This window comes from Zonotrichia leucophrys, chromosome 21 (assembly GCF_028769735.1).
Source record: "Zonotrichia leucophrys gambelii isolate GWCS_2022_RI chromosome 21, RI_Zleu_2.0, whole genome shotgun sequence".
Taxonomy (NCBI): Eukaryota; Metazoa; Chordata; class Aves; order Passeriformes; family Passerellidae; genus Zonotrichia; species Zonotrichia leucophrys.
Genome location: NC_088190.1, coordinates 8207028 through 8231850, shown reverse-complemented (window position 1 = coordinate 8231850; position 24823 = coordinate 8207028). Strand labels below are relative to the sequence as shown.

At 51.9% G+C, this 24823-nt stretch overlaps 3 protein-coding genes across 7 annotated transcripts; 1 reads left to right on the top strand and 2 right to left on the bottom strand.

Annotated features, from left to right (window-relative positions):
* Window positions 1-1898: 1898 nt before the first annotated feature.
* On the bottom strand, window positions 1899-7226 carry CLDN19 (claudin 19). 4 transcript variants are annotated; one of them, XM_064730723.1, is made up of 5 exons: window positions 6990-7226; window positions 5904-6068; window positions 5585-5672; window positions 5022-5168; window positions 1899-2816 (listed from the first exon to the last, which is right to left on the bottom strand). In XM_064730723.1, the coding sequence occupies exons 1-5, from the start codon at window positions 7210-7212 to the stop codon at window positions 2678-2680; spliced, it is 762 nt and encodes a 253-aa protein (XP_064586793.1). In that variant the 5' UTR covers window positions 7213-7226; the 3' UTR covers window positions 1899-2677. The 4 variants fall into 4 exon arrangements, with proteins under 4 accessions (XP_064586793.1, XP_064586796.1, XP_064586794.1 ...); XM_064730724.1 differs by lacking the exon at window positions 1899-2816 and adding an exon at window positions 3356-4885; XM_064730725.1 differs by lacking the exon at window positions 1899-2816 and adding an exon at window positions 3356-4232.
* Window positions 7227-7936: 710 nt separating this feature from the next.
* P3H1 (prolyl 3-hydroxylase 1) lies at window positions 7937-16556 on the bottom strand. Of its 2 annotated transcripts, XM_064730652.1 has the most exons (15): window positions 16025-16556; window positions 15482-15634; window positions 15127-15316; window positions 14527-14658; window positions 12442-12581; window positions 11695-11784; window positions 11532-11584; window positions 11049-11170; window positions 10745-10872; window positions 10533-10628; window positions 10268-10418; window positions 9677-9794; window positions 9412-9487; window positions 9106-9246; window positions 7937-9028 (listed from the first exon to the last, which is right to left on the bottom strand). In XM_064730652.1, the coding sequence occupies exons 1-15, from the start codon at window positions 16505-16507 to the stop codon at window positions 8915-8917; spliced, it is 2187 nt and encodes a 728-aa protein (XP_064586722.1). In that variant the 5' UTR covers window positions 16508-16556; the 3' UTR covers window positions 7937-8914. The 2 variants fall into 2 exon arrangements, 1 of the variants encoding a protein (XP_064586722.1); XR_010442588.1 differs by lacking the exons at window positions 7937-9028; window positions 9106-9246 and having other exon boundaries at window positions 9466-9487; window positions 10729-10872.
* Window positions 16557-16684: 128 nt separating this feature from the next.
* On the top strand, window positions 16685-22218 carry C21H1orf50 (chromosome 21 C1orf50 homolog). Its single transcript, XM_064730795.1, has 4 exons — window positions 16685-16862; window positions 17755-17841; window positions 20127-20258; window positions 20922-22218. Exons 1-4 carry the CDS (start codon window positions 16698-16700, stop codon window positions 21111-21113), a joined length of 576 nt encoding a protein of 191 aa, XP_064586865.1. The 5' UTR covers window positions 16685-16697; the 3' UTR covers window positions 21114-22218.
* The last annotated feature ends 2605 nt before the right edge of the window (window positions 22219-24823 follow it).

The window sequence follows — 24823 nt, the reverse complement described above, 5'->3', positions numbered from 1 at the left end:
ATGAGTGGCCTAAGACGCTGGAATGGAGTAAGATCCAGGAGTGATGCCTGAGTTCAGAGGGTTGGAAGGGGCCAAAGAAGGGAGCTGGAATGCCAGGGTGGTAATGAACCTCTTTGGTAATTAAGACCTTTCTTTTTTTCCCATTAAGCAGAAAACAAGTGAAAACCCCTGCAGCAGCGATGGCTCAGGTACCTGTCTGGTCAGCCCCCAAGGAGGTGCCTCTGAACCTGAGCAGCAGCACCCCAGCCGTCTGGCACTTGGAGCGGCCCTAAAAGCTTCAGGTTTGTTCTCTAATCCCCTACTGTTTGGGGATTACACAGGATCTGTGTTACAGCATCCTCCGAGCATCCCTGGGCTCGGCTGCGCCTCATGGCTCTGCCACCGCTCACCCTCATCTCTCATTTCCATTCGTCGGTCATAGTTGAGGTGCATTTGGGTTTTTAGGGTGGGTTTTGCTTTCTTTTGTTGTGTGGGTTTTTTTGTTTGTTTGTTTGGGTTTTTTGTTGCTTTTTTTTTTTTTTTTTTTTTTTTCCTCTAGGTAATCCTCTGCAGCATTTTACTGTGGCCATTTTGGAAAAATACCAATCTTGGCAAATCCTTCAGCCCTGCAGAGATACCCAGGTGCCTGATGTGTGACATTCCTGGGGCTTTGAGTTATTCTATTTTCCCAGAATTCTGGCACATGGCAAGCCTAATGCTTTGGAATGCAGCAGTGAATTAAGGCCAAAAATGTTCAGAAGGGTTTGTGAACCTTCATTTTCCAACCTTTACAGATCAAGAATGGTTCTTGGACATCTATGACACATGAAATACTGTGTGACCCCAAGTGATACAAAACTGTACCTCCATGGTCTTGGCAACACCTATAGAATAGGTGTATTTGTATTTTCTGCTCTGTCTAAACACTCAGTTTATGATATATCAAACAAATCCACTTTGTTAATCCCCAACTGAAACCTTTCTGGGGGTGAAAAGAGGCAGGTAGATGAGCACAACTAGGAGCAGTCTGTCACAGCACAGCTAGTCTGTAGCTGAACAAGGTAATCCTGGCCATAACAAATCCAATTCGTCTGACCTGGCTCATTCTAGAAAAGACCTCAGCCAACCCTGTTCAAGTTTAGATGCAGATATACCACTGGCCAGAGAGCTGGGGGAGAGGTCCCATCCCATCAGCTGTCTAAGCTGGGAGATTCAAACACCCTACAGAAAGGGCAGCACATTCAGCTCAATGCTCTTTGCCCGTGACTCTGTGTTGTGTCGTGTGTCTGTCTCCCACCCACCACTCCACATAACAGTGGTCAAATGATTAAGCTCCTTTCCCGGGTTAATGACAGTGAAAATCAGATCTTGGGTTTGTCAAAAAAATTTTGGTTTGTCAAAACGATGAGGTTTGTCACATGTGTTAAAAACGTGCTGACAAGACTCAAACCTTGAACTTCAGCAAATATTTTACTAAAAAAAAACCTGCTGTGGCTGGAAGGGGAAAAAAAAGAAAGATGTTTTCTGAGATGGGATGATCTCAGAGAACTAGAGAGGACTCAGCAGATGCTGTAGGGGCAGGACAGTGAATAAGAATTATTAAAATCACCACCAAATTCAAACAACCATGTCTCAGATGTGTGAGAAAAGCCCTTCTGCATGCCTATGTGTGCGGGTAATTTTCCCTTTTCCCTCATTTCTGCCTATTTAAAAAATGACTGTTATTTCACAGGGCTTTGGCTGAAAGCAAGAGGTATGACCCAAAACCTCAATACTGCTCATTAATCTGGTGTGTTTGTTTGAAAGACTGGTGTCTGCCAGGGAAGGCAGAAGCCTCTCTTGGAATGGAGAATGTAAACCCCCGACCCCTGGATTATTATAATTTTGAAATCAAGGGGCTCTCAGGCAGATATGAGGACAGGAATAACAATTCTTTACTAGTATGTATAACAAGGCAAACAAAACAATAACATTAACAACAAACAGAACCAGGGACACAGCAAAAGCCTTCTGGACTGCTCGCACTTTCCACTTTGGTGCAGTTACCGTCACAGCTGGCAGAAATGAGCAAAAAAAATCCGGGGGTGGTGGACTAGATGTATTAGGAGTTCCACAGTGGTAGCTGGAACTCAGGGACGGCGCCGGCCACAGCGTGGAGAAACCGAAAAAACAGCGGGGCCAGAGCAGCGGGGCCGAGGCGAGGTTCAGGATTGCCAGGGCACACGAGCAGATGGCGATCGGTCCCTCAGTGCCGGTGAATTCTCTCTTGCAGGAAGGGAGAGCCTGGCTGTCCTCCTCTGATGCCAATGAGCGAGAGCACCCAGCTGCCTCCAACCCCGTCTATTTTACCTGCCCCCATTCCGGCGGTATCTCCGTCCCCCGGAGAGAAACTCGCCGAAGGAAAAAAGCTATACCCAGATGCTCCACTCCTCTCCCGACTTCAGACACAGTCTTTTGTCTTTCTTAAGTACCCCTAAGTATCCATAAGTCCCCAGTAGTTAGTTTCCTAGCAATTTATGGGAAAAAGAAAAATCTGTAAGTAAAAGAAAAAGGAAAAGAAATCCCAACTCCCAACAACTGGTTTAATGACTAAGTGCGTCGGAGGGGGTGAACTGTTTCAGCCTGCCTGTGCTGTGACCAAAGGCAGATCCCCCTCTCTGATGTGCTTCCAGCCTGGGTGTCCATCCCCAGGAAGCCTTCAGGTGACTATTGGAGATGTCGCAGCAGCCACCAAGGACAGCAAATCCCTGGGTTTGAGGTGGGATGGGATGTATTTCTGAACTAGATGCAGGAGGCAAGACGAGGATGCTAAGACGACACAGCAGCCATGCAAAAACCTGGATGGAAAACATGACCTCTAAAGAAAAACATGCACAGCAGGGGCCACGTCCCACATAGTGGAATAAAAATTGGCTTAAATTAGTAAATACCCAATTAGGCACAAGTCAGCTCTGAATTAATGGCAAATGGGAGAAAACAGGAAGACTTCAGCTATGAGGGTTCATAAGAGGGCCTATAAGTGGAAGATGCTGGTGGCATTTCAGCCTTGGGAAGAGACTTGTGGAGGGGTCAAGCTGGATTCCCAAGGATTTAATCTGAAGAAATTTGTAAGAACACATCCCCACCTCTGAGAGCAATACGTGGCAAAAGATGCAATATATTTAGCCAGGAGGGCAAGAACTGTTGAGGATGGAGGAAAGGCTCCTGCCACACTGCAGAAGTAGCTCTGAACCAGCACTGGAGGGGACTGGTCCAGATGGGGAGTGAGGGGAGATCAAAGAGACAGCTCCAGAAAGATGCCCATGATTTAAAATATTGTAATACCACCAAGTCACAATTTTAAGTACAAAAAAATCCAAGGCCATGCATCCCAAGGGAAAGTTAAGAATGTTTTTTATTCTATTAATATAAATTTCATTTACACTGAAATATAAAAAGAAAAGGCCCTTTTAGTGTGTGTATGTGTTTTTTGGTTTTTTTTTTTTTGGGGGGGGGTGTTTTTGTTTGTTTGTTTTAAAGCATAAGATTCCTTTTCAATCCTGACTGCAGTGGCTTTGGTTGTTGTTTTTCGAACCCCAAAATCCGGGTTCAGCACCTGATGGATGATGCCAGCCTAGAAGCACTGCTCTCCCATGAGGTGTGCAGGACAGCTTTACAGGGGGACTGCAACTTAAAAGAGATAAAGGCAGTTAATGCCAGGGAGAAAGAGAAATCACGCGCCCCCTTGGGGAAAAAACAGCATTGTTTCTCCTCCAGCACAGCCAGGGACCCAGAGCCGGGCATGGGCATAACATCAAATAGAGGGAAAGGAAATAAAACAGAAGGAAAGAAAATAAAAACAAGAAAAGTAGAATAAAACAAAATAGAGCAAAATAAAATAAACAAAATAAAATAGAGCAACACAAAATTTTTAAAAAATCATCTTTCTCTTCATATTTGGGTTTAAAGATAAAATTAAAAAATAGATTATGAAGCTGTTTGGATAATTTTCAGTGTTCTTCCCTGCGGCTTGGTTGGCGCAACACTGCAGCAGGGCTGGAGGGATGGAGTACAGAGAATCTGGAGGATTTACAGATGAAATTGGAGCTTTGGCAGTTGCAAAACAATTAGTAGCAGTAGAATAGAGGTACAAAGTGGTGGAGGCAATTAGCAGGTTGTATTTGGAACCTTCACTGTCTGCTCTAGGGGATCTTGGCAGGGGAAGAGGGATTTGGACCCAGCAGGGAGGCACCAAAATTCAGGGCTCTGTCCATCTGTAACCAAAAACAAATAATTTATGTTCAGACCCTCTTTTTGCTGCTTTAATTTGCTGAAACCCATTCATTGTTTAACAAGGCACAGCCCGGTCCTGGACAGGAATGAGTCCAAGGCAGGTTTGGGCTGGCAGAGCTCAGCTGGAACAACTGGCCTCCAGGAAGGAATCAATAATAATTAATAATAATTTTAAACTGAATAATAATTAATAATAATTTTAAACTGTTGCTTTCCAGTAGCAATGAGGAAGGGCAATGCTGCATCCTAAAAGCATTCCTCTGCCAAGAACGGGATGTAGGGATGCTTGAACCCCAAGTTGGGCTGGTGCTGTTAGAAGTAAAAACCTCATCCAAGGAAAACCAAACTCTGGCTTTCCTCCCCACTTACTCCTGAAACCAGGATGTGAGAGAGGAGTGGCCATGGTACAATCCCTGTGGGATTGGCCAATTGGCTCTGTGCCCCTTTGCCACTGGCATCACCTCCCTGCACCACCCCCAGAGAATCCCTGTGACAGACAGAGATGGCGTGGCCATGATGTGGGGCTGGGGGTACCACCCCGCCCAGCTGAGCAGAACACAGCAATGATGGATATGACAGGTGTGACACTTAAAACCTCTACTTCAGAGGCTGGCACTGAAAATGGTGCTGAAACCTGGAAGATAAGAAGGAGAAAGGTCTCACGGGACATTCAGGGTCCAGGCAGAGTGGGAACACCAGGGTCTTGCCTCTTTTTGGGAGGGAAGGGAGGCACTGGGCAGCAGGAGCGTAGGGCGAGGGCTCAGACATACTCGCGGGCTGTGGAGGGCTGTGACTGCTGATGGTACTGCTGTCCTCGGTGCTCCTTGGCAGGGCAGGAGCAGCACAGGAGGGACCCCCCCAACATGGAGAGGCTGGCGGCCCCCCAGCCCACGAAGAGAGCAGAGCCGAATTCGTACCTGTGATGAAAGGGGTAAGGGCGCATCAGGGAGGGGCAGAGAGGCACAGGTGCAAACTGAGATGGGCAACAGGATGCTTGAAGCTCCGATGAGGTGATCAAGGCAGATTTTAGTTCTTCCCTCTCCATCCTCATCTTTCCTGTTGGCTGTATCCAGCTACCACATGTCCCCAGCTTATAATCCTCCCCTGGGCTGAAATTCCACACGTGCACCACTACCCAGTCCCAGCTGGTAACAGCTAAAGCTTTAGCATCAGCGACATCTGCAAGGTGGCAGCGAGGGCTGGCAGAGGTCCCACCCATGGGGCACACTGGCCCACAATGCTGTGCCTCACCAAAACCAGAAAGGAAAGGTCCAATGGGAAGTGCAGGGACAAGACAGGATTCAGAAGGGCACCTCCTGAGCCAGGGTCTTACCTAGTGTGTATGGGGATGGTGCTCTCTCTGAAGAACTCATAGGTCACCTGTGTGGCATACAACGACACGGCAGCCAGTGTGCACAGACCTGGGCACAGAATCGTGGAATCACAGAATGTTTTGGGTTGGAAGGACCTTTAAAGATCACCTAGTCCAAAGCCCCTGCAGTGAGATGGTTGCCTAGTTGTTCCACTAGACATCAAACATTGGCTGTCAGTGACATCCAGCCCTCACCAAACTGCTCCCCTTCCTCTATCAGCATTGAAAGGTGTTTGAGGATTCCTGCACCAGTGATGTATGAAGGCTAGAGCTGCCTTACCAGAGAGAACGAAGAGAACACCTCCAGCAACAGCTATGCGGCTTTTGGTGACAGGATCCTCCTCCCCAACTTTAGTGCATTTCATGCCCACCACGCTCACGATGATGCCAAAGAAGCCCAGGAGGAGAGAAATGACCATGAGAGCCCGGCATGTCTGGATGTGAACTGCAAGGGTGGAAGAAAAACTGCTCCCAGCAGGTGCCTTTGACCACAGCCGGGCACTGGAAGCAAGGTCACTGTGTTCCATGCTGGTGATGGATCTGTCCTTAACCCTGTCCTTGCTGTGTAGCTCCTGTGTCATATCCTCCCCACTTGGTAGATATGGGGACCTCAGCTCAGCTCAAGGCACTGCTCCCAAATGCCTTCCCTGACCTTCCTCCTTTCCACCCTCATCCTGGTCATGACTGTGCTGGGCTAGGAAACACCTTGCCAGGAGCAGCACCACAGTCACCAAATGCTAAAAGGGTGATGCACGGTCATGGAGCAGGGGCCGGGGGGAGTGTTTGATGTCCCCATGGGGCACTGTTGGTATCTAAATGTGATGCCCACATTGGGGCTCAAACCTGCTGCGGCCAGGAGCATCCCAGCCACACAAATGGGCTCAAACCCACAGGGCCAAGAGAGGCTCAGTCCTGGGAGGGGGCCTAAGATTCACAGATGGAGAGGGAAGCTTGGATCCACATCAAGGCTCAGCTCAGTGGATGAGTGGACTCAGACCCTTCTGAGGGAGGGGTCAGATCTACAATAGGGGTGGGGGCAAGAAGGACTTGGACCTGAAGGTGACTCAGGCTCCAGGAAGAGCCAGGGGAGCTCAGATGCATAGGGGAAGGAGGCATCCAGACGTGAAGAGGGTACAGACCTGTTCCGGATGTGTGTTCAAACTCATACAGGTGGGTTCAAACACAGAGAAGGGCTCAGAGCCATACGGGGGAGGGTCAAACCCACAGCGGGACTCAGACTTACAAAAGGGCAAGGGCATCTCAGGATCCCAGGGGAGCTCATACCAAGGCAGAGACGGGGAGCGGGGACTGCATCCAGGAAAGGAAGCGGGGCTCATCCTACGGGGCCCCGGGCCCCCGTACCCACCTTCGAGAGAGAGCAGCGAGTCGTGCAGGCGGCACTGCACCTGCCCGGTGCTCTGGGCGGCGCAACTCATCCACAGCCCCTCGTGGAGCCCCACGGCCGTGATGATGGCGTCCCCGGCGTACGAGCTCTGCCGCCACTGCGGCAGCACGGCCGCCGCCAGCCCCGCCACCCAGCCGGCCAGGGCCGCCAGGTACCCGGCCAGCTCCCGCGCCCCGCCGCCCATCGCCGCCGCCGCGCCCGGGCCCGCCCCGGCGGACGGAGAGCGGCCGTGGGAGGAGGGACAAGGCCCGAGGGGCGGCTCTGAGGGGGAATACGGGTCGGGGCGGGGGGAGGAGGGCAATGTCGGGAGGATTTGAGGTGAAGGGAGAGACGTGGGTCTTGCGCGAGGAGATTTAAGTCCCAGAGGGGATTTTTGAGTCTCGAGTCGGAGAGTTGGGGCCAAGGGGGTGGGTTACCTGGAGCTTAGGGGGAATTGGGTACCGGGAAGTGGGCATTAGAGGCCTAAGGGAGGGGGGGGGCACTGGGGCCCAGGGAAGAGCATTCGGTCTGAAGGGGAGAGATTTGAATCTGAGGAGAGTGATTTGGGGTTGGAGACAAGGGATTTGAATCCTAGAGGGAAGAATGTGGTCTTAGGGTAAAGATTTGGGGCATGGAAGGTATTTGGGTCCTACAAGAGAGATTTGGGTCTTGAGAGAGATGGAAACCACTCAACGACAGTGTTGGGATATGCGAAAATGGGGCTCCCCGACAGGAGGAGCGAGGGGGTTAGTGGGAAGTTACCATCCTTGACCTCCTGCCGTGGACGGGGAGCCCCCAGAGGCCCCAGGGGTCACTCCAGGAATTCAGCAGGGAGCAGGGAAACAGTTCATTCAGTGAGGGAATTCAGGCACACCATGCCACCATGGCACCAACAAGAGAAGCCATTGTCAGTGGTGTATGCCTGCGGGGGTGTGGGGAACATGTGTCACCACCCTGGTGACACCAAGCCCATTGCAGCCCTAGGACCTGGCAATCGTTAACTGCCATGGCCTCATCAGCAGTCTGCTCACGAACTCAGGCAGCTGGGGGTGGACACTGGGACGGTGGGCAGCCTACACTGGGACTGTATGTTCATCCTGGAGAAAACATCCTCCAGATCCCCCCTTGCCCACCCCAATGCTGAATGGCCCTCCAAGTGAAATAGGGGTGCTGGGTGGCTGCACATGGGGCAGGATTTTTTTGCCCACATTCCCGCGATGGTTATGGTAATGGCCAGACATCTGCAGGAACAATTCAATGCCCTGTCCGGGAGTGCCAGGGTGCTCAATGTCCTTCTTGTTCAAGGACAGTTCCCTCCTCACTGGAATGGTGGGTTCCTTCCCACGCTATGGGAGCGAGGTCCAGGGATGCTCAGCCAGAGATTGCATTGCTGCTACTGCCCCTGGGACACCCTGTCTCCCATAAACACCTTTGTGAGGCTTACAGGGCTACAATACTCCTGGGTAGATGCTTGCCAGGAGGGAAGGTTGTACCCCAACACTGACAACAGCCAAAGGGTGACACCAGCCTTCAGTCCCCACCTGGAAAGCAACAGCTTAGAAAAAAAATACCTTTATTCACCCATTTTCTGCAGAAGGCACTTATATACCCCCAAGTTCAGGAAAGGCACACATCTGCACCCATTGGCACCAGGACCCCACCCCTAACAGAGCACCCCTCCCTTGTCCCCATGTCACCCACCCCTGAGCCTCCATCACACACCCCAGGTCAGCTCCACAGGGGAATACTGGATGCTGCAGGGGTAGTACACAGCATTCCCCAAAGCCCCACTCCAACTGGGTCAGGGGCAGAGGGGATCCCCTATGTTACCCTTATGACTATGCAGCTTGAAGCCACAATGCTGACATGACTAGTCCCAGCAGAGATGTCCTGGTCCCTGCAGGATGTCACAGCTCATCCTTCCCGACTGCAATGGCAGCTGATGATTCCTTCTCTGGCTCCAAATCCCCCTCTTCCACACTGAAAAGCATCTTCACCAGGTCATCTGCCTGCACACGCTCCTGTGGGCAGACCCATAGTGGTATGCATAGCCACTGTCCCAGCCAAAAGCCCTACGCACTGCTGGGAGGGAGCTTACCCGCTCACTGTGCCGAGGGTCCAGGGTGAACCAGAGGGCAATAGCGCAGCGCTGACCCTTGGTCACAGCTTTCACCCCGTGGGGGTTCTCTGAGCCAGAGGAGAAGCCCACAGCACGGCCACACTGTGGCTGGACCTCTGCCTGTCAAGGGTGGGAGACCAGGAGACCCCACTCAGGGGTGAGTTGGTTCCCCTCAACCCAAGTTCATCTTTTGCAGTGGCCCAGGGGATGTTCCCAGGGCACAGGGCCAACAGGCAGGAGCTAGATTTGGTGCTGCCCATGGATCCTTGGAACTGAGCTACTCACGGTCTCAGTCTTGGCATCCAGCTCGGTGAAGTAGAAAGCTCCTCCTTCAAAGTCCCCGTTGAGGTAGAGGATTGCACTAAAGGGAGCAGGGGACAAGTGGAGGTGACAAGTAACCATCACCAGAGCTCTCCAGCATGATGGCAAGAGCCAGAAGCAAGAAAGCCCAGGTCTGGTGTACTTCCTACCTTGCTCCTCCCAACTGAGGTGCCACCAAATTGTGGTACCCTTAGGTGGGGAAGCTGCAGCTGACAGCCACCACCAGTACCTGTAATCCCGGAAAGTGTAGGCTGGGGGTTCCTTCACGCACAACAGTGCCTCAGCATTGAGAATGCAGTTGTCCACATGCACCTCATGGCTGTTGTCATTCCGGCCTTCTTGCTTCTCTAGGGTAGAACAGGGCACGTCAGGAGCCCTCTGTGCAAGAACAGGGTCCATCCCCAAGTATCCCGTGCTTGTAGATGACAAGAAAGTCATGCGTTAGCCTAAAGCACTTCCACTTGCTGGAGCGTGGATCGTGCAAGGCCATTTGGGTGGCATAAAACACTGTTGACTTGTCCCATGGCACTTCCATGGCCCTCCAGGTACAACCTCTCTCAGCGCCCATCCCAAAATGCCTCAGAATGATGAAATCCTGTATGGCATGAGGCCATCTGCCCTGTTAGAGGCAACCAGCAGAGCTGCTGCTCATCTTCCCAAACTGGGCTTAGGGACAAGCTTCCTACACCCTCCTGGGAAGAAGAGTGGGTTAGGGAGCAGCAAGGTCTCCAAAGAAAGGTCCAAGACTACACCACTCCAGCTGTTAGAGGAGATCCAGACAGGAAAAGACAAAAGACTTCTTCCTCTGGGCCACACTCACCATCAATGGCTGTGCGGCACACTAGGTGGGAGTAGGAGAAGTGGAGTGGGACCTCCAGGCGGAAGTAGGATGCAATCATGCGCCGCACCTTCTCTGTCACGTTGTAGTACAAGTAGGCACTGTGCAGGGGCACCTTCCCCTCCTGCCCCAGCTGTGGAGGACAGACAGGACAGGGACTCAGCCCCACATGGGCATGGGCAACCATCTCCCCCAAAACTACCCTACCTTGTCCCCACAGCCTGTTTCTCCACACAGCCACCCCAACCTTGAGGGCCTTGAGGACAGTCACGCCATAGAAGGTCTCGCTGGGAGTGTGAGGAGAGGTCTTCCCCCGATAGCCATCTCCAGCCGAGGCAGCCGCCTGTAAAACCCGATTTGTGTTACTGGTCTGATGTGTGAGCTGCAGGATGGGACCCCTTGATGGATAGATGGCATCCTCTATCCATCCCTGCCTTCTCTACCTGTTCTTGCACTCACGTTAGTGAGTCTCTGCAGTTCACGGCACTCCTCAGCAGACAGGACTCCATCCACCACGACACGCTGGGAGCCATTCAGGGCCTTGGAGTTCATGGTGACACTGGCTCCTTCGTACACCAAAGGGCCGCCTGCGGCACAAGTGGGATTGGTGTATGTGGGGAGAGATGCCACCAGCTCTGGGAGGGCTGGGGGAAGCTGTGGTCCCTCCACCTGCTCCTGCTGCCACCCTTGTGTAGAGGGACTGTGAACTAGCAGCAGGGGTCACAAAGGTCTCCATCCCACCTCCCCTCCTGGCCTTCTCCACCTTCTCGGATGAACTTGCTCATGTCGGCAGACTCTTTGGCCTTCTCCTCCACCAGTGTCTCAATCTCCTTCATGAGGTTGCCGATTTCCTCAGAGATGCGTGCTGCAGTCTCCCGCTCCACCCTGGGCATGCGGCAGCCATCAGCACCACCACCCCACTGTCCCCACACCAGAAATGAGGGCCACTAAGACAAGGGCAGGACAAGCTGTCTCAGGTGCTTGTAACAAAGCTTGCACCTAGACTGGAGAGTCACCTCAATGCATCCCACACTCTGAGGCGTTTGAGGTGACCTACACATGCCCATCATCCCATGGGCTGATGGGAAATAAAGCTCTGCCCTCCAGCAGCCTCTTCCAGTCCCAGCATCAAAACATCCCCTGGGAGGAGCTCTATGCCGTGTCCTTTGGCCCAAAGCCCACACTGGAAGAAAGGTTTGTCCTGTCAGACCCCCATTGGGTGAGCTTGGCTGGGGACAGCACTCACTTCTGTTTCTCTCGCAGTCTTTTTGGTATCACCTCTTCAGGTGTCCATGTGTCCTGCCACCAGAAGAACAACATCAGGAGCTGGACAAAGATCTGGCCAGGACACAGATCTCTCATCTGCATTCCATCTGGCCACTGCATCACCCTGGTCTCACATCACCCACCGGGTCCACAAAAGGGATGCCAAAGACGTCATAGCTGAAGAAGAGCAGCTCCTTCTCCATCAGACTCTGCTGGTAATATGCCTGGATCTCCTGTGGCAAGGGGCAGAGGGATGGGGTGAGATAGAGCAGGAAGATTCTGAAAAACCTCGAATGTGGGCAGGAAGATGCAGGTTTAGACCATTCCTGTGGTCCTTGCTCCAGACCCGCAGCCTTGTTTCCTGCTCCATCTGGCAGCTGGGCAGCAAGTGGCATTCCCCATGCTGTCTGAACTTCCCTGTGGACAAGCCCTGGGGAGATGACAGTTGAGCAGAGGCACATGTGTATCCCCTCTGCAGGAAGCTCTTTAGGAGCAGTTTCCCTTCCCCTACTCCAACTGGTGTGGGGCAGATACTCCCATCCATGCCTATCACATCCCAGGCAGGACCTGGCCATCCAGATTTGGCTATTTTGAAGCCAAATCCTCTCCTTTTTAAGCAATTTCACTTCCTCCTAAAAAGATTGTCCACCTGCCTCTCACAGCCCCCTCTATCAAGAAAGTGTCCATGTGTGCCCGTCATCCAACTTCACTTGGCCTAAGACATTTTGCCAGTGATGTTTTTCAGCTACTTTCCAGGTTGTCTGACCTTAAATCCACCCATTCCTGTCCACCTTCGGTATCTGGTACGGAAGAAAACCTACAGCTTCTGCAAAGGTCCCCAGTGAGAAGAGAAGATGTCCCTGCAATCGTTCGTCCTTCTGACTGCTCACCTTTCGCGGCTGGATGGGTCTGGCCAGGTTTTCCCCCAGGACAGCAGTGTAATAGGCCAAATTTTGGTTCATCACCTCGTCATGTGGGAAGAAGAGCAAATAGGTCTTGGCGCATTCAATAGCTTTTTCATAATTCCCATCTGCAATGAGAAATGGGCTGTTAATGGCACGTCCAAGGACACTGGAGGCAGAACAAAGACAGATATGGAGGAGAGATGAAAGACATAGTCCTTGTGTTCCAAACTGTGTCACAAGTAGGGCAGATCCCCTGGGGCAAGGATAACTGCTGCCACAAAGGCAAAATTCAGACTCTGTGGTACTCTCCTCTCTCCAGAAACCATCACAGCAGAAACCAGGGGTACTTGTACAGCTTGGGTACTTTTCTCACTTGGAAAACGTGACAAAGCCTATTTAGAGGAGCCAGACCCAACCATTTACTGGCAAACCTGCAGTCTCCAGCCACTGAAACATCCTACCCCACTTTCATGTGGTCTTTCACAGCATCACAAAATCACAGAATGAGTCAGATTGGAAGGGACCACAGTGGGTCATCTGGCCCAACCTCTCTGCTCAAGCAGGGTCCCCCAAGAGCATACAGCACAGGACTGTGTCCAGATTGCCTGGAATATCCCCAGTGAGAGAGATGTAACACCCTCTCTGGACAATCTCTTCAGTGCTCAGTCGCTGCAAACATCCTCATATCCAGATGGAACTTTCTAGCCATGAGTTTCTGGCTCTTGTCCTATTGCTCAGCACCACAGAGCAGAGCCCGATCACATTACCCTGCAGATACTGACAAACATTGATGAGGTCCCCTCACAGCTTCTTGAGGATTTCTGTTCTCTTGGACTTCATATTTTTCCTATCCTTTTGGAGAAATTCACACAGAAACATCTTATACTTTTCTAAAGAAGTATAAAATATTTTATATTTCATATATATAAATGAGTATATATGAAATAAAATGAAGTCAAATCAGGTGTATTTTCCTGGGTTGTAACTCTTCTGCAGTGGGAGTGTGCTGCTGTGATTTGAGGCAAGAGGTGGACAGCTGGCAAGGAGGAAAAAAAAATGTTTCTCTCGGCTGTTGTTTCACTTGAAAAGTGAAGCTGCCCAGTAATAAAGCAACGTGGACAGGGGCTGCAGCCAAGCACAGAGTGATCTAATCTCCTGGAGAATGTTTCAAGCAGGAGGAACATGCCTGTTGAACCTCATGAAGTACAAGGCCTAGTGGAAGGCTCTCCAGCAGTATCAGTGAAGATGGGGGGATGGATGGGATTAGAGCACCCAGAGGAGAAGGATATGGAGATAATAGTGGATGAAAAACTGCACAGGACCCATCCATGTGCACTAGCAGCTCAGAAGCCCCCCCTCCCCAGGCTGATCCCTGGCAGCACGGGCAACAGGTGAGGGAAGGATTCTGCCCCTCTGCTCCACTCTGGTGACATGCCACTTGCAGTGCTGTGTCCAGCTCTGGGTTGCCCAGCATAAGGATATGGACTCATTAGTGCGGGTCCAGAGGAGGCCACCAAAACGCTCAGAGGACTGGAGCCTCTCTGTGAAGAAAGGCTGAGAGAATTTGGCTTGTTGAACCTGGACATGAGAAGGCTCCTGAGAGATCTTGATGGCCTTCCCATACCAAGAGTGGCCACAAGAGAGATGAAGACAACTTTTGTAGTTTATAAGGTTTATAGTGACTGGACAAGGGGAACTGTCTTAAACTGAAGAAGGGCAGCATGAGGTTGGCCATAAAGAAGGAATTTTATGTCTGGGCAGTGTGTGCCAGGGAAGGAATCAGGTTGGCCATAAGGAAGGAATTTTAGTCTGGGCAGTCTGTGCCAGGGCTTCACCACTCTCATTAGAGTGGTGAGGCCCTGGCACAGACTGCCCAGAGTGTTAGAGACTGCGTTGGATGGGGCTCTGGGAGATCTGAGTGACCAGTGCTAGATGTCCCTTCATCTTCAGTTATACCGATGAGATTATCTTTGAAGGTCAATGATCCACCAAACCACTCTAAGGATCTATGATTTCAGGCAAAATGACGAGTGCTGACAACCACAGAGGATGAGGTGAGGAGCTGCTTACTGTTGTAGTAGGCAAACTGCAGATAGTTGAAGTGCGAGGGCAGGAAATCCTCCAGAGGCTTCTCCTGGCCAGGCTGGGAGGCCAGCTCTGTGACACAGCCCTGCTTGCAGCTTAGCACTTGCATGGAGTGATCTGGAAGAGAAAAACACCATGCTCACAGTCACCCATGGGCTGATGGGCAGGACCCTGAGGGGTATTCAATCTCCTGCTCATACTGGGGTTGTTGCAAGCTTTTTGGTAGTGGAAAACCCTCAGGGATGGGGGTCGTCCACCTCAGAGTTGACCAGTGTGGAGTTGTGGTGCTCTCTCAGGACAGACTAGCCATCATCAGCCTCCCATCACATCCTGGTGACCCTCTACTGGTCTCTCTTCTGTCTTTCCATGTTCCTCTGGAATTAGGAGAATTCCTGGGCATCAGTCCCAGTGCTAAGTGGAGGTAAACACCTCCTGCCATTTACTAGCCACACCTTCCCTAGTGAAAGCTAGGATGGGGTTTCCACTCTTCAGGGACCCTCTACCCCCACCCCAGGTCTTTGTGGACCAACCTCCTGAGAATTGTACTCAACTCTTGTGACAGGACACAGAAGGCATGGCTCCCACCTGTAATGGCCTGGAAAAGGTCTGCATTGTACTCAAGGTAGTTGTAACCCTCATAGTCATACGGTCCCTCGCAGAGAGCGCGGCATTCAGCGTCTGCCACAAAATACTCCTCCAGCGCCTTCTCCAGGTGCAGGATGGCAGCAGCTGGCTGCTCCTCTGTGTAAAACCGGATGCCCAGCTGAAATTCGCTCTGCGGAAGGATGAGAAACGAGGGGATCTCAGTGCTTCACCCCCCTGTGATGGGTCATCTCATCCCCACCTCAATGGCACCTCACGAGCTCTCTGAGCTAGCAGCTGTGGTGTGATTGCCCTGGGTTGCACAGCGGACAGGGACTTTGGGAAGGGAGGTTCTCACCAGGTGGGGTTTGGCCTCCAGGTCAGTGAAGTCATCCTCGTGGACTCCCACCATGGCCTGGTAGTACTCCAGGTTTTGCCTCATCTCCTGGTGCCCAGGGTTGGCCACGAAGAAAGTGTGAGCGGCCGCCGCCGCCTGCGCTGGCCGGTTCATCTGGGTGGGACGAGGGTGAGAGAGCGCGGATCCCGTGCAGAGCGGAGCGGACACCCGTCCCCGGGGCATCCCGGCAGCCGGGGCGGAGGGCGGTGACGGGGGCGGCTCCGGCGAGCTCCGACGTGGCACTGGTGGGGGGGCGCGAAGGCGGGGGGGCAAGGCCGAGACTGCCGGGCGGCAACCTCACTCCTCCGGGGCAGACACTGAACCCTCCCGGCGGCCCGGGACCGGGATCGCCACCGGCCGGTTCACCCGGTCCCACCCATCCATCCTCCCGCCTGATTCCGGGATCCTCCGTGCATCCCGTCCGTCCCAAAACCGGTCGTAGCGGGACACCCCCTTTCCTTCCCTTCCCCCTTTCCCTTTCCTTCCCCGCCGCCGGTGCCGCACCTTGAAATAGGCGACCTGGAGGTAGTTGTAGGGGCTGCGCCGGCTGAACTCCCGGTCCAGCTCCTCGCCCAGGCGGTATCGGGAGGGCGCAGCGGGCCCGCAGCCCCGCAGGCAGGCGGCGCGGCGAAGCAGCGCACGAAAGAACCACAAGTCCCGGAGCACCGGGTCGGGCTGGGACTCGGTCGCCTCCGCCGGCCCCGCTGTGGCGTTGGCGCAGCGCAGGCGGCACCGCATCAGACGGGAGCGCACGGCGGCCCGCGCCCGCAGCGCCCGCTCCATCTGCAGCACTACGGTGGGCCAGTCCCCCCGCGCGTACGCCTCAGCACCGGCGGCGAACAGCGCGTCCGGGGACTGGGCGGGCAACGGCGGGTCGCCCGGTGCTAGGGTCGGGACCGGGACCAGGACCGGTTCCGGTGGAGTGGCCGCCCGCGCCAGCAGCACCATCAGCAGCGGCAGCAGCAGAAGCAGCGGCGACAGCGCCATGTCCGAACGCCGGCCGAACCGCGGCACCAGCCAGCCCGGGCACTGGAGCGATACTAACTCCGCCCCCTCCTCCCCGCCGCCGGCCAATCAGCGCCAGCAGAGCCCCGCCATGGTCGCGCCCCTCACCGTGCGTGCTGACGCCTCAGCGGAAGCCCCTCCACCGGGCGGAAGCGGTGGGTCGTGGCTGTCCATGGCGGAGGGCGGCTCGGAGCCTGGGCATGACGGCCCCGGCCCCGGCCCCGGGCCGGGCCCGGGTCCCGGCCCCGGGCTGGCCCTGGTCGAGGGCAGCGCAGGCCGCGCCGGCCGCGTCGGGGACCCCGGTGACCTAGTGGCCCTGGCCCAGCAGGTGCAGCAGGTGAGGGCCGGGTCCCAGCGACGGGGCTGCGGGAGCAGGGCTGAACTCGCTGTCCGCTGCTTCCCGGACGTCTCCGGGGCCTTCTCAGGCGGCGGCGGCCTTGGTGCCTCCCAGCACGTCCCGCTGCTTTCCGGTGACCCCGGCGGCCTCCTGGTGTGTCCTGTGCTGATTCCCACAATCTCCCACTGTCCCCTCCCAGTATGTCGCAGTGCCCCGCCAGTATCTTCCCGAGTTCCCACGTTGTTGGTGTCTCCAGAACCTCTTATTGCACTTCAGTGCTTCCCACTGTGCCTTGCTGCCCCGCAGTGACTCAGAGCATCCCACTGAAGTCCCATTCCAGTATGCCCTGCTGCCTCCCAGTATGTCCCCCTATATATAGTTCACAGCAGCACGTACAGATGCCTCCCACTACCATACTGCCAGTCCATCCTAGCACCCCTGATATGTTCTATGACTGCTTCAGTGATTCTCGGTCCATCCTGCCTCTCAGTCCTCCCCAGGTTTTCCTGATATGTTCTACTGGTCCTCCCAGTGCACTCCAGTATGTTACACTATTCCTCCAGTGCCTCGTAGTACGTCCTACTGATCTCTGGTGATGTTCCTCAGAGCTTCTCAGTTCACCTTAAAGCTCAGTGTATGTCCTGCTGCCTGCTCCCTGTGTAGCCCACTACCTCCCAGTCCAAGCTGTTGCCTCCCAGTATGTCCTGCTGCTCCCTCTCACTGCCCCTCAGCTTATCCAGACAGCTCCTGGTCCTTGCTCCTGCCCAGGGGTGCCAGGACAGCTCCTGCACCCCCCAACTCTGTGGATGCCTTGAGCTTGACCACAGCTGGCTCAGCACAGCCAGAGGGCTGTCGTTCTTCCTGTTCGGACCTGCCCAATTTTCTCTCCCAGGCCAATGACTTTGTCCGAGCAAATGCCTGCAGCAAACTGACAGTCATCGCTGAGCAGATCCGGCACCTGCAGGAGCAGGCGCGGAAGGTGAGTAAGGACGGGCAGAAGGCTCATTGCCTTGGGAGATGAGCATTTGCTGCCGCTGCTGGGCATTTGGGAAGGGCTGTGGCCTACATGTGAATTGGGGCTGGGAGCTGAGCAAAGATTTAGTGGAAAAATAAGGAGATCTATTGTCCAGTGTCAATGGGGGATAGTGGGGGGTTGATTTTTGTGCTTTCTCTGTGTCCTCACCAAACCAGGAAGGACTTTATGAATAAAGTAGGGGGGCAAGGGCAGGTGGTCCAAAACAGCTCGCGGGTATCAGGAGAGAAAGAGATTACTCTAGTTTTGGAACTGGTGATTTGTGTGTGCACTATGCTCTTGGAAGGATCTGATGAAGTGACGACGTGGCCCTAGCTGGATCGGAGGCCCTGGGGTAAAGTGGTGCACTTCAGTGGATTCCTCTGTGAGCGACTAGCGCTTTCAGGGCCTGGAGCACGCTCGCTGTGAGAGCTGGCACCAGAGGCAAAGGACAGGTCTTTGTATGGAAATCCAGGGACAGTCTGTGGAGTCTGAAGGGGAATCCAGGGACAAGAACAAACTTGGACTGAGGGCACAGAGTTTTATATGGTGAAAAAGGGGTGGCTCTGAGGGCTAAGGTCCGATGGGAACAAGTGAAATTGGTGCAGAGGAGGGGCAGCCAACCAGGGGAACCAATAGGATAACAGGGGTGGAACACTGAATCAAACTGAGACCAATGGGGATCAGGAGAGGGAAGAACTTTCTAGGGAACATACAAATATGGTGAATAGGGACTGAACTGGGGTGGAGCAACTGTATGAACCAATGGAACTTAAGATATTAACATGTGCCTGCAAAGGCTTATGGGAGTGAGGTACTTCTCACCCTAACCCTGGAGGGGTGTTTCTCCTTGCTGCTTCTGCCTCCCGCCAGCTTAAAGGGTGATAATTCTAGTGGTTGGTTCTCAGGCCTCCCTACTAGGAAAGATGAGTTTTCTATCTAGTGGTGAGCTTGGTTTTATGTTTATCTGGATGGGTTTGCTGGAGTGGGTGGTCCCAGGAGTACACAGCAATGCTGGGCTGTGTTCATCAGTCTAGCTTTCCATTCTTCATAGTAAAATCAGAAGCCAGAGTGAGGAAGGATCTGCCAGTCATTGCAACTGGCCCACTACCATTGAGGCCATTGCATCATGTAATCATTAACTGGTGGAGCTGGAGCAGTTGGGTGGTGGAACTGGGGAGATGAATTCTCCTTTGTTTGTTGCCCCTTCCCTTGGCACAGCAGGAAGGCCTGTCTTTGGTTGCAAATGCAGGTTGTGGCTGCGGGTGTGTATTCTATTACCATCTGTTAGAGGTGGGGCACTTATCTTCTGTTATTTGGGCCACCTGTTAAAACCAGGTGGGGCAATTTTCCTTATCTCTGCCATGACCCATCCTCCTTCCCGGGAGATATCTTCTGCCAATGGCCATTGAGTGTCACTGCATGACTGATAAAGTTATCATCGTCCCACTGGGAGATGCTCTGCCCAGGGGGAGGAGCCAAGCATTTCTACCTGAATATAACTGAGATTTGGAACACCACAGTCAGCCTTTTCCCACTTGATTCCCAGAGGAGCAGCTTTCTTTTCCACTGGATTCCCAGGGAAATAGCAGGCCCATTTACATCACCCCTGGACCTTCAGAGGAAAGCTCCACCCTTCTACAGGATCACTGCTTCAACAGAACCACAGCTGGCACTGCAGGAGGACTGCAGCTATTATTTAATCAGTTGCTACCAACAGCCTGACCAACAGGGTGTGAGGTCATATTTCTGACTCTGTCAGTGTTGTTTTGTATTGCTGCATTTTTGTTTTCTTAATAAAGAACTGTTATTCCTACTCCCATATCTTTGCCTCAGAGCCCCCTTAATTTCAAAACTATAACAGTTTGGAGGGAGGAGGTTTACATTTTCCATTTCAAGAGAGGCTCCTGCCTTCCTTAGCAGACACCTGTCTTTTCAAACCAAGACAAGGCCCCAGTCCAGCAGCTGTATGTGGAGATGAGGAATAAGCCCAACATGTGGTGGCATCAAGTATAGAGATGAATCTGGGGTGAGATGCAGAGGTATCTCCACCTCTGTGGAGAGGTTCTCTGAAGTCCTACTGACAGGGAAGAATTAGAAAAAACTTTATCTCTGGAAAACGTCTCCTTCCTGTTGGCAGGGAGATCAAGGCCTTGTGACCCATAGGTTGAGTGATGTGTCTTGGGCTATGGCTGAGAGGCAATGGCATGTTGTCATTTTATTTCAAGTGTAAAGATGTTTTGTTATTCCAGGTCTTAGATGAAGCTAACAGGGATGCTGATCTGAACCACGTAGCCTGCAACATTGTGAAGAAGCCAGGAAACGTTTACTACATGTACAGGCGGGAGAGTGGGCAGCGGTATTTCTCCATTCTGTCTCCTAAGGTGGGTGGTTACAGGCCATGAAGAAGCAGGGAGGGGAAAAAAGTAGTGGTTTTGGTGCTTGGGAACATATGAAGCTCAGGCAAAAGCACCAGCTGGATGGGGGCATTTGTTTGTTCCTACTCAGGTTTGGTGTTTGCCCTTGCTCTGGGTTAGTCTGCTGGAGCCAGAGCCATCTTACAGAGTTCTCTGGCTCTTGATGGAGAATGGCAAGAAGCCCTTTGGAGCATGGATCTGAATTTTGTCTTTTGGTACCTGTGGTTCTTTGTCTGGGAGTAAAGAACTGCCAATGTGCCCTGAGCCTTCGCTGGCTGGTGTGGCTGCCTGGTAGGACAGTCTCTTAGGTACTTCAGCCCAGGAACTGAGTTTGCCTGCAGCTGAGGTGATGGTCTTAGAGACCTCCTCCTTCCAGACTACCCATATTCTTACATGCAGGGTGAAGGCTTCAGGGCAGCTCAGGGAGATCTTGTGTCCACAAGCCTTCCTCTGTCAGTAGTGCTGGAGCTCAGCCTGATCTTGGACTTGGGGTAGCTGAGCTTATTTTTAGGTTAGGAAATGGTATGGTTGTGTAGCTGGGACTGCTTCAAAGGTAGTAGGGCTTAAGGACAGCACAGCCCACCTCCAAGGGAAACTGAACACTGATGGAATCTCTCTTTTCTCCACCAGGAATGGGGTACCACTCCCCATGAATTTCTTGGTGCCTATAAGCTCCAGCATGACATGTCCTGGACTCCGTTTGAGGACATAGAGAGACGAGATGCTGAAATAACTGTCCTGGAGAAGCTGCTGAACCAGCAGGCAGCACTGCCCCTGTGCATGGAGCCCAACTTCCAGGGCCTGACCAAGTCACACAAGTGACCCCACAGGATCCCCTGAGCAGAGTCCCTGAGTGAGGGGACACAGTGCCTGTATGCTGCCAAAGGCGAGGTGGAAAGAGACCAAGAAACAAAAATGCTGATTGTTTTTGTGCTTTAAGGAGACTAATTCTGCATTCAGTCTTACTGGATTTTATAGTAATTGAATAATTTACTTTATTGACCTATGCCAATAATTTACTTTATTGACCTGTACCAGGAGTTGTCAGTTCCAAGAGTGCTTGGAGCAAAAAGCAGAAATGCTTGGGGTAGATGTGCTAATGCTGTAAAATAATATCCCCTATCTGCCTGGCTCTGGTGTACCTCACTGTGAGTGCGTCAGGTAATGATCTCAGGGCTGGATTTTCCCCCTTGTTAAAATCCACATGTTTAAAGAGCTCTGTGGCTTGGGAAGAGTAGTCAAAAGCCTGTGCAAAGGGTCTGTTGTGATGAGTCTTCTGGTCTCTGTCCTAGCTGGTCTGAATCCCTGAGCTGGGAACATAGGGTGACCTGAAGCTCTTTTCTCTGGAAAGAGCATTCTCAAAAGTACAATGCAGGCTTCAGGTGCTCTTCAGATGATGTGTTTTTGACATCTGTGACCGTGTTCACAGGGGTTTTCAGGATGAGGGAAAAGACTTAGATCTGACTCTATATTTCAGAAGGCTTGATTAATTATTTTATCATATATATATATTATATTATAACTATACTAAAGAATAGAAGGAAGTTTCATCTCAGAAGGCTAGCTAAGCTAAGAATAGAAAGGAATGAATAACAAAAGTTTGTGACTCAGACAGAGAGTCCAAGCTAACTGGTCTGTGGTTGGCCATTAATTATAAACATTCAAGATGGGCCAATCACAGACACACCTGATGCATTCCACAGCTGCAGATAACTGTTGTTTACATTTTGTTGCTGTAGCTTCTCAGTGGGAAAAAATCCTAAGAAAAGGATTTTCATAAAAAGATGTCTGCAACACACATTCTCATGCACTCCCCCTTGGATGTGAGTGCATGAGCTGCCAGGTAGAGGCAGGATACTGGATGACTTTATGCCAGAGCAGTGGGGAGAGTAAAATAAATCAACTGTTATCTCACATGTACCACCAAGACAGGCCCGGTGTTTTTCCTGTGTGGCAAAAATACCTTTAGCTTTGTTAGGAGGACTTAGTGGCACGTGGAGCTGGTAGGACACTTCCAGCATGTTTTTTCCACCTAGGAAAACCAAGGAGAAGTAAAGATCAGAGCTGCTGAGGAGATATCCTTTCTCTGCTCAGCCACACGGGGCTTCTTCAGGAAGTTGCCTGCTTATCTGTGAGGAGCCAAAGTTGTAATTTATTGACAGAGAGGATGTCCAGGTTGGATCCTGGTATGTAACATTAGATCTGGTTGGATTCTTCCATGACTTGCTCACTTTCCTGACATTACAAGATGACCTTATATGCTGCTCTAGGCATTACATGTACACAACCACCTTGCCATCTCCATGGGCAACATGGGAGGGTTGGTGTCTACTTGTAGGAGCTGAATTCTGACCTTCGGGTCTGGGCTGGCTATGGGTGGAGTTGGTGCTTCTTGGTGGAGCCCAGCTGTGAGGGCATCTGCAAAAACGAGACCCTTGGGGACCAGCACTGTCACTGTGTTTTGTCACTGCTGGAGTTTATTCCCCCTTTGCAGGACACAGCCGCACCTCAAGTGTCCCTCTGTCCTCATCCCCACACACTGGGAGATGCTCAAGGCTGCTGGCAGTGACAGTTCCTCATGGGAAGAGCTGTTTCCTGCTGGTGTTACAGAGGATTGGGAGGTTTGGGGCAGCTCCCTAGCAGCCCAGGATTTTTTTTGTCCCAGATTTTCTTCTAGCTGTGTCCAGTGCAGTAGCTCACCTACGTCCCACAATGGCAGAGCCTCTGTTTGACAGAAACCTGTTCCTTGGATCCAATATGGGACATTTTTCTCAATATCTTTCCTCACTTAGAGCACAAGGGCATATTAACAGCAATTTTTTATTATTATTAGTAGTAGTAGTATTAGACCAGGCTATAATTAATTCCTTATCAAGTTACAGGTGCCAAATTTGACAGGGTTTTTCTCTGCTTGTTTCATTGCCTTGAGTTTGATTTTACTGCATGCTATTATATCTTGACTTGGAAGGGAGAAAGTTAATTACTGCATGGACTTTGTGTGTTGCTAATTATAGCAACACCAGATCTTCATGTGTGCTGATTTATGCTCCTCTGAGAAGTGGGGATTCCTGCCCCAGTCTTATCTGTTTCCATCATTAATATCTGTACCATGGCGTGCAAAAGAGGATGGGGGGTGGTGGCTGTGGGCCTCTGTAGCCTTTGGTGGGATGTCCTGTGTGTCCAGCAGACACCGCAGGCCCTCCACACCCCACAGCTCACCCCTGTTCTGCAGTTGCTCTAGGCACTGTCAAGTCTTTCTCGTGGATTTGTTCCCAAAAAGCAAAACCACTATGGCTTTGTATGAAAAGACAAAGGAGGGCCTAAGAGACAGGACGTGGAGGTGATGAGCCCATAGTGATGCTCAGTGTTCTTGGCACTGTGGGGAGTGGGGAATGAGGCTGGTGCAGGGAGGTGTTGATGGAAAGGTGGAACCATTCCCTCAATATTGCTTATGCATTGTTGGGATCTAATTAAAGCCAAAGAACTGAGGCATCATCAGAAATACTGGAAGGTTCTCTAAAGCCAAAGCAACACATAATCTGGAACACAGACAAGGATGAAGCTGATTGAGGTGGAGCCTCCTGTGATGCTTGTGGGGAGGATGCATTTCTGGTGGAATGATGAGATGGTACCCTGTAGGAGACTCCAGGGTCTCTCCGGCTTCTTGATCTCATCCACTTGGCTCAGCCTCTACCCAGCTGGTGCCTTTGTGCTTGACAGGGCAGGGATTTCATTGAAATTCATCTGGAAGAGACAGTGAGACACTGATACCTATTCATGATTTCATCTTGAAAATTCTTTTGAAAAGATTCCTCTTCCTTTGCTCTTTTGTGAGTGCGCAGGGCAGCAATGAGCATATTCAGAAGGAATGGCTCTTTCCAAAATCCCCAGTGATGTCCAATATTTGCAGAAGGCACAGATGTGCTTCTGACACCATTACATTGGGCAGAGTGGGTTTTGTTTTGTTTTTAGCCATGCAGATGAACCAGGGCTCATTTAAGAGGTCCACCACAAAGATGCTCTGAGGGTTTGACCCATTCCAGGTGATTCTCAGAGCCAGTGTTTGGTAACTTGAGGCTGCCAGCACTGGTACTTGCAGCTCTTCCCAGCTTTTAAAATTTGAATTAGCCTGGAGTTTTTAGTTTCAGGCCAGATTTTTACTTTGCTTCTGAAAGTAGCCATGCCTGGAGATTTTCTTTCTAGCCTCTTGCTCCTGAACGATGTGGGTGGTTAGGGGGATTGAACCTGCCATAAGTGCCCACTGCTCTCAGCCACGAAGAGTGTCCCAGCAGGAGGAATTGTGTGTCTTTGGCCCTTCTTATGTCAGCCTCGGGTCCAGGGAGAAAAGACAAAAAAAAAAAAAAAAAAAACCCAAACAAAACGACAAACCAAACAAAAAAACCACTACCACCACCAAAACTAAAAAGCCACAAATAAACAACAAAAAACAAACAAACAAACAAACACTTATTAAAAAAAACCTTATAGGGAGTTTGGGCGCTGCCCGGGCGAGCCCCGCGATGGGGCAGGCC

Excerpts from the sequence above, each read along its gene's own strand:
- CLDN19 (XM_064730723.1), bottom strand. The coding sequence starts at position 7,212 with ATGGGCGGCGGGGCGCGGGAGCTGGCCGGGTACCTGGCGGCCCTGGCC. Across the intron at positions 5,673-5,903 it reads TGTTCTCTTCGTTCTCTCTG|GTCTGTGCACACTGGCTGCC; the intron begins GTAAGGCAGCTC and ends TTCTGTGCCCAG. Across the intron at positions 2,817-5,021 it reads CAGCCCTCCACAGCCCGCGA|GTTTTTGCATGGCTGCTGTG; the intron begins GTATGTCTGAGC and ends TTTTCCATCCAG.
- P3H1 (XM_064730652.1), bottom strand. The coding sequence starts at position 16,507 with ATGGCGCTGTCGCCGCTGCTTCTGCTGCTGCCGCTGCTGATGGTGCTG. Across the intron at positions 11,585-11,694 it reads GCATCCCTTTTGTGGACCCG|GACACATGGACACCTGAAGA; the intron begins GTGGGTGATGTG and ends TTCTGGTGGCAG. Across the intron at positions 10,419-10,532 it reads CTGTCCTCAAGGCCCTCAAG|CTGGGGCAGGAGGGGAAGGT; the intron begins GTTGGGGTGGCT and ends TGTCCTCCACAG.
- C21H1orf50 (XM_064730795.1), top strand. The coding sequence starts at position 16,698 with ATGGCGGAGGGCGGCTCGGAGCCTGGGCATGACGGCCCCGGCCCCGGC. Across the intron at positions 16,863-17,754 it reads TGGCCCAGCAGGTGCAGCAG|GCCAATGACTTTGTCCGAGC; the intron begins GTGAGGGCCGGG and ends TTTCTCTCCCAG. Across the intron at positions 17,842-20,126 it reads TGCAGGAGCAGGCGCGGAAG|GTCTTAGATGAAGCTAACAG; the intron begins GTGAGTAAGGAC and ends TTGTTATTCCAG.